Source organism: Cajanus cajan, chromosome 2 (genome assembly GCF_000230855.2).
Source record: "Cajanus cajan strain Asha chromosome 2, NIPB_CcT2T_4, whole genome shotgun sequence".
Classification (NCBI taxonomy): domain Eukaryota; kingdom Viridiplantae; phylum Streptophyta; class Magnoliopsida; order Fabales; family Fabaceae; genus Cajanus; species Cajanus cajan.
This window is the reverse complement of record NC_138518.1, coordinates 44,491,330-44,505,604: the sequence shown is the minus strand read 5'-3', so window position 1 is coordinate 44,505,604 and position 14,275 is coordinate 44,491,330. Positions and strand designations below refer to the sequence as shown.

The 14,275-nt window shown below is 31.9% G+C and overlaps 1 protein-coding gene and 1 long non-coding RNA gene across 4 annotated transcripts in view; one reads left to right on the top strand and one right to left on the bottom strand.

Moving 5' to 3' along the window:
* Positions 1-6,652, bottom strand: part of NUDT3 (nudix hydrolase homolog 3) — a 41,724-nt gene extending 35,072 nt beyond the window's left edge. Inside the window, exons 1-6 of one of the 3 annotated variants that reach the window (XM_083068253.1) lie at positions 6,483-6,652; positions 6,214-6,393; positions 4,957-5,034; positions 4,329-4,425; positions 3,402-3,535; positions 1,858-1,939 (exon numbers count right to left, since the gene is read on the bottom strand). In XM_083068253.1, the coding sequence (XP_082924379.1) occupies positions 1,858-1,939; positions 3,402-3,535; positions 4,329-4,425; positions 4,957-5,034; positions 6,214-6,393; positions 6,483-6,559 (648 nt within the window). In that variant the 5' untranslated portion in view covers positions 6,560-6,652. The remainder of the gene's footprint in view (positions 1-1,857; positions 1,940-3,401; positions 3,536-4,328; positions 4,426-4,956; positions 5,035-6,213; positions 6,394-6,482) is intronic. The other 2 variants (XM_083068252.1, XM_083068251.1) reach the window with 2 other exon arrangements.
* LOC145954279 (uncharacterized) lies at positions 586-1,525 on the top strand. Its single transcript, XR_014431475.1, has 2 exons — positions 586-998; positions 1,072-1,525. It is a non-coding gene; the product is annotated as an uncharacterized LOC145954279 (long non-coding RNA).
* Positions 6,653-14,275: the final 7,623 nt, after the last annotated feature.

Below are 14,275 nucleotides of genomic sequence, written 5' to 3'. Positions count from 1 at the left end.
ATCCAAGGAATGAAAAACTCACATCCAATAATGATATCATAACCTTCAACATTCATATATGACACTTCTAATAAATTTATATGGAACAAAAAATAATCCAAATCCTTCACGGTTAATCACAGTTTTAAAAGCACCATAGCATTAATTGCTAGATAATAAATCTCCTTGTAATTATATGTAGCTAGTATTTTAACAGAATAAATTTTTATTTTATATAACTAAAATTTATAATAATTAAATAGTTTTCAACATATAATTTATATTATTATTGAAATTTGTAATAAACATAGACTTTTAATCATATAAATCAATTTTATACATATGATAAATAATTTATATTGTGATACAAGGTTATTTTTTTGATAATTTTCTTTTTAAAAAAGATTGAAATTTAAATAAGAAATAAAAGTAAAAAAGATAGACTAAACAGATAAGAGGTTAAGAAAAATATCCAAAAACATTGAAGAAAAATAGCTATAAACACTCTCATTGAAAAAGAATAATCCCAAAAAATGTTCTCGATCAAGATAGTTATTATAATCCTAATTTATACAGAGAGACAATGTTAATATGTTTTATTCTTCCTTTTGCCTATAAATCAATAAAATATTCGATAATTGATACTATACTCATTTCCTGCTAATGCTTTTATATGGGGCTTTATGTGGACAATGTGATGCAGAATTCCGCTTACCATTCAGGATCAAGGTCTTGTTGGCAAGTAAAAACAGAATACAACTAAAATTATATAGTTTGTGAATAGTGGCATTGTAAGGATATTTGATTCAGCTCAAAGGTTAAGTGCCAGGTTCAAAATAGAGTTTTAACCCATATAAATGCACAAATTCAGTTGCCAGATCCTGTTTAACTCAGAAACAAAATCGCTTTTGAGCAAGCTCAGATAAACTCAAGCAAAATCAGGCTAAATCCACAGTCTTGCAATTTTGTATGAAAGTAGACAAGTTTAGAAGGGCAAAAAAGATTCCCAAAATGACACTGTAAGGGGAATTTCAGTCTCTTTTTTTTTTCTCTCAAAACAGAGAATTAGGTCATTCTCTTCCGTTCTAGCAGACATTCTTGTGGATTCTGTGCTCGTGGGTTCCCGTCGTGGCTGCTCAGTCAGTATTGCACATAGGGTTATCTTCAAGGGGTGTTAGGTGCTTGTCTTTTTCTCACAACCAGACCATTATCTCCCGCATACTGAAGGTCTGTTGTCCACTCTGATCTTTATCCAACCTTCTATGCTCTGTTTCAATTTGCACTCCTTGTTCTTGAGTGGGAATTTTTTCCTGTTCCATTTCTCTCCAAACACCTAATTAACAGCAGTTGAGCAACAACATTTTGTTGTCTCTCTTTCCCTCTGCAGTATAAGACCAACCATGATGATCTTGGACTTGGAGATGATATTATTAGAGGATTAGACATGGAGATTTTAAGACATCAATCGTCTTTTATTTTATTTAAACACTCATTTTAAGAACTTATATTTTGTATGAATTTATGCATAATTTGGTGTAGTTTGATCTTTTTAAGTAGTAATGCACTACCAAACTTTGCTACTTTATTGTTGTAGGCATGATTATGGAGTTGAAATATAGAATTATTATGCTATTTCCAGGTATTTTAATAGTTTTTATATTCAATAAACTCTTATGAGTTACAAGTCGAGTTTAGAGAGTTTTCACAAGTTTACATTTACATAAACTCTCGAGTTTGACAACCTTGTCATACATTAATGGTATTCCAAATTGACAAAATGGAGTAGGGGAGACAAATAGAATTAAAAGCTAAACAGTAGACAGATACAGTTCAATAAAATAAGAACCAAAAACAAATGAAAATAAAAATTACAACAACCTCTGCACTAAGGGAAATTGGAGCATAACGACTGATTTGCTTCTGTAGAGTCAAACTGCGTGCAACAGTATTTTCCTTGTACCTTCAACAAATATGTAAATGTAAGGAATACAAAAATAAGGATATAATATGCGATGACTGTTTTAAACACCATGCGGTTATCCATCAAAAAATATAGTCATAAAGTATAAGAAGAGTTAAATAATGTTGAGTTTTAAGATGGCCATGTGATTCAAGGGGATCTGCACTTGAAACATATACAGTTTGAGTTTGGATTGGAAAACAGAAACAATAACACGCTTATCCCTACATACTGGTGGCAATATTTTGCTTGGTATGAGATGGTTGGTGTGTTGGATGAATATTCCATTTTCCCCCTCACTTTGGAGAAAATTGTCTGGGTATATTTAAAAGGATTTAAGAGGTGACAAAGTCAGAATTTTGTGTAGATGTATATAATACTTTAAACAGCCACTTTTCACCCTGCCAAGCCAACATCTAAGCATGTGCCTCACATTACCAAGTCACCTTCTAAGCTATAAAGTACAGACACTCCTATTGCAGGAAGTATCTAAGTGCCAGACACGCTTCCAACACCAACATGTGTTAGACACTCCTCACTAAAACCTTCGGATGGATGGACATTTCAAGAACACATGTGGTATTAAAAAAGTTCAATTATTTTGAATAAAAAATGTTAGAAGTTAGAAATATTGAAAACAGGATACCTTAGTATACTATAAGTATTGGGCCACTAAGCCATTTGGGTAGTTTTATATATATACTTTGGGTAGTTTTATATATATACATCCTTGCAACCTATTCAGGTTATGAAATGAAATCCAATTCTCTCAACTTTAACAATAACATTCAGAAAAGTAAACTTAAATATACTCTAAAATATAAAAAAGGTTAAATTCATCATTTGGTTCCTATACAAGGGAATTTCAACTATTATACAGCTTTGATTAGCTCCTATTTCTTTTTATTTCCTTGTTTTCTTGTGTTATGTTTCAGAGGATATCTCACCCTCTCCCTTGTCATCACTTCTTTTTTATTGAATGAAAATCATTTTAAAAAGGGAGAAAATAGAAAGACATGACTATCTGAACTGAGAGTGAAATTCTATGTTGGTACAGGAAAACAAACCAGAATAATTGTGCATACTGTATTAAGATCGGTGAAAACAACTGATCTCTTGGGTTAGTTTTCTGTTTCTTAATCAGGTGGGTTAGATTTCTGTTATGTTGTAATCAGTTGAGTTAACATTCAGTTAGGTTTGTTTGTTGTTGTAATAACATCTCTATATATACACAGGGTGTAACAGAAATATGGAAGGAATAACAAAGTATCATCTTCTTAAATCTGTTTGCAATTCTTTCTTCCTCTCTACTCTAACAATAATGATAAATTTTTAACAGTTATTGCAAAATGAAAGAAGTTTTACTACACTAATAAGAATTTTTTATTATTCAAAACTTGGTAATAGTATACTTTTTTCAAGTATATCAAAGAGTTGACCATAACTTCAAATAATAATATACCTCTTTTCGATTATATCAAAGAGTTGACCATATTCTCCATTAACATCATAAGGGACATAATCTGAATCTTCGTTGGCCAGTAACCTTTTATATTCTTCATAAGAGATATATTTAACAGCAGAGACCTCTGTTTCCTGCCAATGTAAAAAGATCCCCTCACAAAAGATCTGGAAAACCTATAATACAAATCATGCATGCAACTAGAAAAGACATAAAGGATGGGCATAAAAGGAATAGAATTGGATTAGCACATGAAATTACAAGCATTTGTCTACAATCACTCTTGAACAGAGACTATAAACTATCAACCCATAATAGTCTTACAGATTACCACCCTGAGAATTCTTCTTGTGATGTCAAAATCGTCTGGGCTCCAACAAATAATGTTTGACATTCATGTTATTGATGTTATAAATAATCTTTTTGGACTAGAATTTCATGGAGTTTACTTCTTTTATGTCAAACATTCCTGCCACCAGTTATTCTAAAGTAATTCCCATGTGCCAAAGAATTATTTAAAAGGAAATACTCAAAATAAAAGAACTATATTCAACTATTTACTGACTACCCTAATTACGCTCACTAAGACAGTATTACGAAACATAAATTGATGTAGATCAATAATAGAGACCAAGCGAAAATGATCAGAAAACTCAAGTTCTCAATATTTAAATTCAATAATAAGGCTCAAATAACTAATTACAAAACAAAAACATTAAATTAAAATTAAAATCATATAATAATATACAATGATCATAAATGTTATACCTTTATACTGAATTCTAGCACGTCTAGAAAAAGCTAAATTTTTCAAATAATGAAAAGTCATAAAGGCTAGCTCCATAATCGAATAAACATGGTGTATTATGTTTCTCAATGAACTGAGATCCAATGAGTCCAATTTGAAAACATCTTACACATCCTCACCTGAAGTGCAAAAGCTTCCAGCGGTATTCGATCAAGAGTTGTTACCAGATACACATCATTATATTCGTTGTTTATGTATTTTCCATCATTTATGACACTGCATTCCATATTTAAAGATAACATCAGCTAGTCCACAGATAAAAAAGAGAGAATTTCATTAGTTGAAGATTAAAAAAAATAAATAAATAAATAAATAATCCTATGAGCACATAATAAAATAAAATAAAAATAAAGGTACACAAATCAACTTAACAGTCTCCTTCATAAGTGAAAGAGACCCCTCTATAGTCTAAATAAACCCTTAACATAGCTTGAAAGGAAAGTTAGAGTGTTTACTTTGTTTTTCGATTTTTGGTTTTCAGTTCATAAGTTTTCATTATAATCATAAAAATGTGACCTTGCTTACATTCAATTTTCAAAGTTGCGTGAGGTAAATGATAAAAGAAAAGGAAATTTTCGAAATAGAAAACAGTAAAAAAGCAATGTGGTAGCATGTATGTAATTATAAGTAAAAAATAATTAACACATATTAAATATTAAAATAAAAAAATAAAAAAAATAAAAAATAAAAAACACGCCCTTAATATTTTAACAAAATACAGTAATACAAACACCATACACTACATACCACTCTTGGAGGAAAACAAATATCAATTCGAATGCATCCTTGCGAAGGGTCACACCCAACTCTTCTTCAAGCTCCCTCCTGAAAAATGAATCGCTTAACAACACTACATACTTGAATCTTGATTAGTAATGCAAGCTCTATCTGCTAAAAATCCTACTTTGGTATTTAAGAATAAAGGGAGTAATTACACTGACCTCCCATAAGTTTAACACTCATTCCAAACACCCTAAACACTTGATGTCTAGAAAATTACACTAATAATCCTTCTTTGCCCCAATACCCTTCTTCCAATACCTTATAAACTGTCCTACACTATTTCCCCTCGTAAATAGCAAATTAAAGGAGATATGTGTAATTTCTGATGATGGGTATCAGATCAGATGTAATCAACACTTGAAGTCCTGCGCATTTGAATCAACTTATTTTAACAAAATATTTTCTTTTTTCTTACTTCTAGAAAAAGCTTTTCAAATAAAAAAATATATCTCTTTCTAAAAAAAAAAAAAATTAAGCCAAACAAGTCAAATTGGAGCAAAACATCAATTTGGTCCCTAAAATTAGCACCAACGATCGATTTGGTCCCTAAGAATGGCACTACCAATACCAGTCAATCTAATCTATATTACTAAGTAAACAAATCTATTAGCAATCCACAGTAAATTTGGTTTGTACCATCTCTCAGTTTGGTCCTATCTCCTAACACTAGTGCAGGTCAGCGACCACGACCACACTTGTCAAAAGTCATTAACTAAATTTGCTTCTTTCATAATCTGCGTGTTTAAACTGACACCTGAGATCCCTGTCTGTATGTCAAAACACGTAAAACACAGAGTGCAATAAGAGTTGCTTCAATTGCGGATCCAAACACTAAATATCAAGAACCAAATTAGCACTTAAACCGACTTGTTTCATCACAACAAATGCCAAATTGACTAACGATGACAATATTTAGATTATCAAAGAAAATGTTTGCTGTTCGTATCTGTTTTCCTTTTTCTGAAATTTATGCAGCAAAAAGTGAAAATAAAACAACAATAAACAATTTCTACTTTCACTATTTCTTTTTTTCTCTTTTTTCATGGAGTGCATATAATGTCCCGAAACTCCCAACCAAAAACTAATCTGCTTTAGTTTTTGCTGGCCACGCATTCACTATATTTCTTATCAAAAACACAAAACAAACCGAAAACAGAAAACAGAAAAAGCCTTCTCCAACCGAACACAAAACGCAAACGCTAATTTCGCAGAGTAGAATACCTAGCAGAGGTAAGCGATGAGTCGCCGGCGGAGATGTGGCCGGCGCTGGAGATATCCCAAAGATCAGGCCACGAGTCCTTGCACGATGCGCGCCGTTGGAGGAGAAACTCCTGCGTCCTCTCCGCGAAAATCCACACGTGAACGGCGCGGTGGTAATCGCCGTCGCGATGCACGTCTCCCCTGAACGAACGCACGAACGAACGAACGCAACCGTTACGCAGACGACTTTGAGGAACTGAGGCGAATAGCGATTGAGAGTTTGCGATTACCTGGGCTTGGAAACGCCGGTTTTGTGACCGGTTTTGGTGAGCACGTCGAGGTGCTCTTCTACTTGCTGGTGCTGCATCTCAAAGTGTTGTTGAAGCTGCGTCTAGTGTGTGTGTGTGAGTGAGTGAGTCAACGGCAACTTCCACTCGCAGTTTTATAGTGTGCAAGTGTAATCGAATTTTAAATAGGGAAATACCTTGCGTAGAGGATGAGAGGGAACTATGTTCATCGCCCAATTTTTTTATTATTTTTTTTTCCATCTACATCTATAATAAATTTATATTTCTATCCTAATTATAAATCTAATCTATAATAATAAATGATAAATAAAATAAAATAAATCTTTCTATACTAATAATAAAGTATAAATTTATTGTAATATTTTTCTTACAAAGTTTATCTTAAATGATTGTTTAAGAAAAAGTCACAATTTATTTGATCCACACACGTGTTATAAGAAGAATCAAAGGTAATGTTAGTGTGGATTGGCTCACAAATTATGATGCATCTCATGATGACAGTCTCAGAATTTGGACTGGTGTTCAATTGAGTTGGAGCTTCTTCTTTTAGTTGATAGCATGGATGTCATTCGCCTTTGGTCTTAATTTCCTCTTTTTATCATGTATAAAAAATAAATAAAAAAAAGGCTAAATGACTATATACTTACACTCAAATTATCATAAACAATGAGGATTCCACGTTGATTGATTGAGCATGTGTTATTATTGTAAACTCTCTTAATATTAAGTTTAATTTATCATGCATAAAAATAACTAGAAAAATAAAATTTATCCATTCACAAATTATTATAAGAAAAAATATTATGTTTTCTTCTTTTCTATTGATACGTGATGTTAATTTTTATTGATAGAGAATTACAATAAAACAATTGGTTTAAGTTTATTAAAAATGATTATCGAAAAATATATTTCTCCAATTTAAATTAATAAAAAATGTAATCAATATTTCTCTTCTTATTTTCTAATTAAGGTGAAATGAAATTAGTTTAAAACAGGTCAGACCAACAATGACCTAAGCCTAAAGCAAAATTTAAGAGAATTTTTATATTTGAAAAGTTGAAATAAAAGAGTTATTTGTTGGGCTTTCTTTTATCATATATGTGACATTTTTTGCTTTACAAAACTTAATAGCAAATAACTTTTACATGGTGGGCCTAAAGTGTGAGTTTTAGTAACTTTACAATTGGGTTGGTCTTGGTTTAAAAAGATACTTTTGGTCTTATTTTATATATTATATAGTATTTTGTTTTTTCTTCAAAATATAATCAAGCAAGGTTAAATTTACTAAATGAACTTTTTAATTGAAAATTAAAAAAATGTTTCAAAATGTTATTTCATTTGTGTCATTTTGCCTATCATCTTCGTACTCGAGGCTTGAGGAAGTTGATATAGCTAACATGGACAAGGAAGTTTCTACAAATGAGATCAAGTAGGTAGTCTTTTCTATGGTTAACTATAAACCCAATGGTTTGCTAGCTTTCTTTTGTTAATCATTATGGGAGATTATGGGAAGTGATTTGCATGATATCTTGTCACATCTATTTTTAATATAATCTTCATCGAGTTGAAGTACTTAATGGCCACTCTCATTATTTTACTTCCAAAGCTTAACAATGTTATTAAGCTAGGAAATTTTAGGTCCATTAGCTTATATAATGTGTCTTATAAAGTGATCACAAAGATTGTGGCCCAAAGAACAAGGCTAGTGATGGGAAACATGATTGGGTCATGCCAATGTTGTTTCATTCACAATCACCATAGCAACGATAACATTTCCATGGCATAGGAGGTTATTGAAAGGCTCTTCCACCTTATTAAGTTAGTAGTCAATAATAATGTGTGGAAACCAACTTCTTTGGTTAGAGGAAGACCCATAATTTCTCACCTTGCTTTCGTGAATGATGTTATTCTCTTTGTTGAGTTTAATAGCGACCAAATGGATGTCATTAATCTAATTATGAAACTGTTTTGTGAGGGTTCAGGGAAGAAGGTTAATATTGTCAAAACAGGGATTTTTTCTCTCAAATAATGTCAATGAGCAGCTGAAGGGTGATATTACTTATCATTTTGGCATCCAAATATTGACAAATTGGGTAAGTACTTAGGTGTCCCCATTTTTCATAAGAAAGCAATTAAACTAGATTTTAACTTCTTATTGGAAACGGTGTCTTAGACTGAGCAATTGGAAGAGAAACATGTTATCAATTGTGGGATTGTGTAACACTTACCAAGTTGGATTTATAAGCCATTCCTAGCTATATCATGCAAATTTTGGGTTTAGGTGTAACAACCCAATTTTTTATATTTGTTTATTTAATTTAAGATTTTATATTTGAAAATAAAAAAGGAATCTCAAAATTATGATGTGTATCATCGGAATAAAAAATTTGAATTCTACTTAATCGTTATTTTTAATAATTATTTCAAGTCAGAGCTCGAAAAATTATAAAATTAATGATTTTACTCTTACTTATCTATATTTAGGGATTGATGAGGAAAAAAATTTAGGAAATTATAAAATGATCTTTTGAGTTAATAATCATGTTATATATATTAAAATATAATTTTGTGAATTTTTTCTATTTTTTCAAAAATTATGGAGAAAATGACCAAAATACCTTTACTCGTCTGATAAGTGTAACGACTCACCCTAAGCCGTCACATCCAGAACCAATCAAAATAAAATAATATATAATAAAGAAAATAGAGCAAGAGTCAGCTACGCTAGAATGTAAATATATAATAATATATAAAAAAAAATTCCAAAATATGTAACATATTTTTATAGTAGAGTCATCATTCTCAGTAATGATTATACAGTAATCCAAAAAAAAATTATAATTCCAATATCATGAAAGTAACAAAATAAGACACCCTAGGTGCTGGTCAAGCTCTAAGTCTAGCCACTTCTTAAAGCAGTTACCCAAAAAGACTCATTACTATCTGCCCTCATCCCTCCTTTTCTATTCTCTCTTCTATTCCCTCCTCACCAAAATTCTTCCTCTTTTTTCTTTTTACACTTCTTTTATATTTCAAAATTCATGATAAATTAACCATCTCCAACCCCTTTAAGGCTCCACTTCATAAATTTTCCCATCACTTTCCATTTTTTTCCACTTACTTAAGGTAAGGGAGACTAAGAATTGATCTTTTTGATATGTATTATCTTTCTCATGTTGATATATTGTTCTTTTATTTTACTAATATAAAATGAGAAATTTGGATTATATTGTGAATCTGTTGAACTTTGGGATTTCTGAAAATCTATTGGAATGATATTTTGCTAAATTTATTTTTGAAAAATGTTCTAAATACAGGGGAGACTCTGCAAAAAAATTTATAGAATTTATGAAACTCATTTGCTATTTTTTATAGAATTAAGAACTCCTAACCAGAAAATCTGCCAACCCAATACTTCAATGAACATCTTTTAATCAAAAATTCATAAATCACATTTTACTCATCCACATAATATGAAACCGGTTGGGTTAGAAACTAGACTCGAAGGGCTTCAATTTAGCCTTTGAAATTGCTCAAAACGATTTTGTAAAGATGAAGATATTTGCTTCTCAAAATGATGTTTATTTCTGGAGATCCAAGATGAACTATCTAGGTTCTATGAATTTTCTGCACCAACTTTGGACAATTTTCAAAGTAAAGTTTGTATATTCTAAAACTAGACTTCATAAGCTTTCCACACATATAAATTTTATAATTTTAATGTTTGATTTACTATTTTAAAATAATTTTGTTTCTGGAAGGTGAACCTGAAATTTTTAGATATTGGGAAGGTAGGAACACTTTGAATTATTCAATATTATAAATTTTACCTTTTTGAAAACTTTATTAAATGTGCTAAACATTAGAAATTTTAAATTATATTAAAGGGTTTTAAACTACCAAATATGGTTGGTTTGATAAAATACATTTCTGAAATTTTTTCTAGTAGCATATGGAATTGGATAAATTCTTATAAATTTTGTGATTTTATTTTAAATACAAAATTTACCAATTTAGAAATTAATTTCACATATTTTTAATAATGTAGATATAGGAGAACTTCAATTAATTATCTCCTATTTTAAATATTTTAAAAAATATATATATTTGGTTGTCTCATAATAAACTACAAAGTTATTTTAATTACTTAAAGTATGATATTTTAAGTAAGTTATAAAGTAATATGTTATTATGTTAATTGAATTACATGCACTCCTAATTACTATTATAATAAGTTGTTTAAGAATTATAGGTTAATGTTATTTTTCTTCAATAGTGTATCATGTGAGATGACTCTATAAATTATTGTGTATTGGTGCTCAGGATGACTGAGACTGATAAAACTCTATATAATGAGTTTTTACAGTAATATTATATTAAAGATAATGATGCAAGGGACATGTGATGACATGACACCCTTCATTGGAAGTTACAACTTGGCAAAGCTGAGGGATGAAAGGCAGAGGGTCTCATACTAGTGGGAATACCTTGGGTGTAAGGTACTAGGAGGTTGAGAAAACTAAGGAAGGTAGCACCTTGTATCGGAGTCTCCACCTAACCAACTTAGTAACCCTAACGACTGTTCCAACATTCAAGATCGGTATGAGAGTACGTCCCAAATTTTGGATAAGGATAAGAATATCCCATTGATATATATTAAGATTCATTTGAGGGATTGAATCGTACCATTTATGGGTAGGGACATGTGTACTCCCAGTCACTTCCAAAATGTGGAAGTATGGATCCAAACTATATTAGTGTTATGTAAGTATAACTACATTGAAATCTAGTTTCCCCTATAAGAGTCTAGTAGGTAAGTATTCTTACCTTTACAAGAGTTGAGATTAATATTTCTCACTCCTTATATTTGTTTTCTATTTTTGTGTATGTGGGACTTTATGAAGATGGAATATCCTTTGGTCACGATTTCATTAAGCATTGACTAGGCAATAGGAAGAGCCCAAAGTATGGAGGTTGACCCGGATTATCATCATAGTTTCCTATAGACCTCCATGGTATCACTAGTATCTAAGTTACATAGTATTACTTTAGCTGATCTTTTCCCGATACTGTCTAACCTTGCTCATCCACCTCTTGTACCTCTCGATCCTATTCCAACCACTCTAGTTGTTGTGGTACCTCCAGCGCTTGAGCTAGATCCCTAGGAGGCAATCCCTACTCATACTAGAGAGCCAACACCAGAATAGGAAGTATATCCTAAGCACAAGTTTGTCCTTGCTGAATCTTTGATTCATGGATCGTGAGTTCTTAGTAATGGATACCACGATGGATCTAACCCATCTTCTCTTTCTTCAAGTACTCAGAGTTCCATCACGTTAGAGATGTCTAGAGATGACACCATAGAGGATTAGACATGGAGAAATGACACCTTTTTGCATAGGTATGGGGTATTGACAATTAGTTTAGACTAGCCTTTTTGCTATGTATATATGATTGGGTAGATAGGACAGGTTTCCATTCTTCCTCTCATTCAAGATAATGAAATTATTCCTAGAAACCAGACCTAATACTCTTAAGAACTACAGCATTGGAAAATACATCAATCACCAAGGGGCATTTTTTAGTTTTAGTTATAGCCCAAAGAAAGAATTGGTAATTTAATAAACATAATAGTTTGATTATGCTTTTTAGTTGTGGGAAGAGTAATTCATGATCTCATTTATATACATCAAGTGAATGTGCTTACAAATTAAAAATATGATAGTTTAGCGATCATCAAGAATCCTAAGTCTAATTTTTTAGGAAGTCAATATAGTAGACATCTAATCATAAGACATGACCAAAGTACTTTTCACTTGATACCATACATTAAAAGGTATTGAAATACTACTTAAGTTATATGTGACAATTGAGTTAGTCATATCATGCTTCAACAACAACAAATAATTTAGTAGAAGTTTTAATAACATAATTGTTCATTGTTGAAGGAAAAAGCTCTTGATAAATAATTTTCATAGAACATCTTGGGAAAAATTTTATGTTATTTGTTCCACTAACTAAAGGTTTAACATCTAAGGTTTTTATGGACATGTTTCTCATATAAGTATTGTCCCTAAGGTTGCCTTAGTTTAGTGGGAATCTTTATGTTCTATGCTTTGATACAAACATTATGTTATATTTGGTTTTATGTAGAAATATGGAATTATAAGTTTATTAGTAATTATTTGTTTGTATAATGTGTGTGCAAAATTATTTTGCAATAGGAATTTTGGAATGGTATCTCTAATGACTGAAATATGACATTGAATGATTGAGATCACATAGCATGTAATTTTCATGTTGCTTTTCCATATTGATTTATATCATTTAATGTATTAATGTGGTGGTCATTAGGTCTAATCACATTTTATGCTAGTAATGGAAGTTGTTTGCTGAGTTGCATCAATTGTCCCATGGCGGAGTCCTGAGTGGGTCAAGTCACAGTTGAAATACATGGTGTTTGGGCTACTACAATTAAGTTGAAAGAGTTGTACCCTAACTATCAACTATAGCTTTTAATCTAGTGGTAAGTACTCAATCCAATAATTGGTATCAAAGCCAAGGTCCCGTGTTTGATTCCCAATGGGAGCAATTGCTGAAGGGGAGATTGTTTATTGGGTTGTATCAATTGTCCCATGGCGTAGGTCTAAGTGGGTTAAGACACAGTCAAGACATGTGGCGCTTGGGATGCTACAATTAAGTAGAAAGAGTTGCGTCTTAAATTATAGCTTTTGACTTAGTGGTAAGTGTAAGACCCATGAACCTCCTTCACTCTCATTTTCTCTCAAACCTCTAAACCTTTATTATTGTTTTCTTTTCCTCAAGGATGAGGTGGTGAGTACTAGGGCTATGAAGCAAGGTTCACCATCCATCCTTCTTCTTCTTCAACCCAGGAGTCGTGGGACACTTCTTCTCCCTTCTCTTTAGCCTGGAGTTGGATTGTCGTTCCATTTTCTTCTTCTTCTTCTTCTTCAACCTTGGATTAACTCGGAGTTTGTCGTTCACTCCGTTTCGAGGTAATGGAAGCTAGAACTCAAATTATTATTGTATTTTGGGTTGCATGTAGTTGGATTATCAATTGGGATGTGATTTGGGGCTGAGTAGTTGAGTTGGGAAGGTTGCATGTTGTTGGGATGTGGGGTTCTTGGATGAGTTGGGGAAAATGAGTGATTCATTGAGTTTAATGCATGCATGTTGAAATTTGTATGGTTTTTGGGTTTCTTGAATGAATTAGTAGTAATCATGGACATCGATCATGTTTAGAGGGAAGATTGGTGAAGAGAAGGTGAAGATTGAAGGTGGAAGCCATGGAAATGCAGAAAATTTTGCACCCACCGCTTAAGCCATGACTCATGGCTTCAACCATGGGGTAAAAAAGGGGATGGCAGAGATCCACATCTATAGCCATGGTTCATGGCCGCAACCATGGAAAAGAGGGGATGGTAGAGATCCACTATTGTAGCCGTGGGAACAAAATTGAGTTGGCAGAAATCCAGCGCTAGAGTGTTGATTTGAGCGCTGAAGCGGTAAGAGTAGATGACCGAATTTGGTCTTGCGGTCTTCATAAAATTTGTAGCCTTGGATATTAGCTTTCGAATGGCGCTGGAATCACCCAAAAAGGAGGTATAGAACTCCAGATATAGATGTTTTAGTGAACATGGTCAAGCTATCAACATTGGTTATAGATGTTGCGGTTTTTAGAATTTTTAACAAGGTAGATGATGGAATTAAGACTTGGTGTACTAATTAGAGTTGTATAAAATCTTCTTATCTTT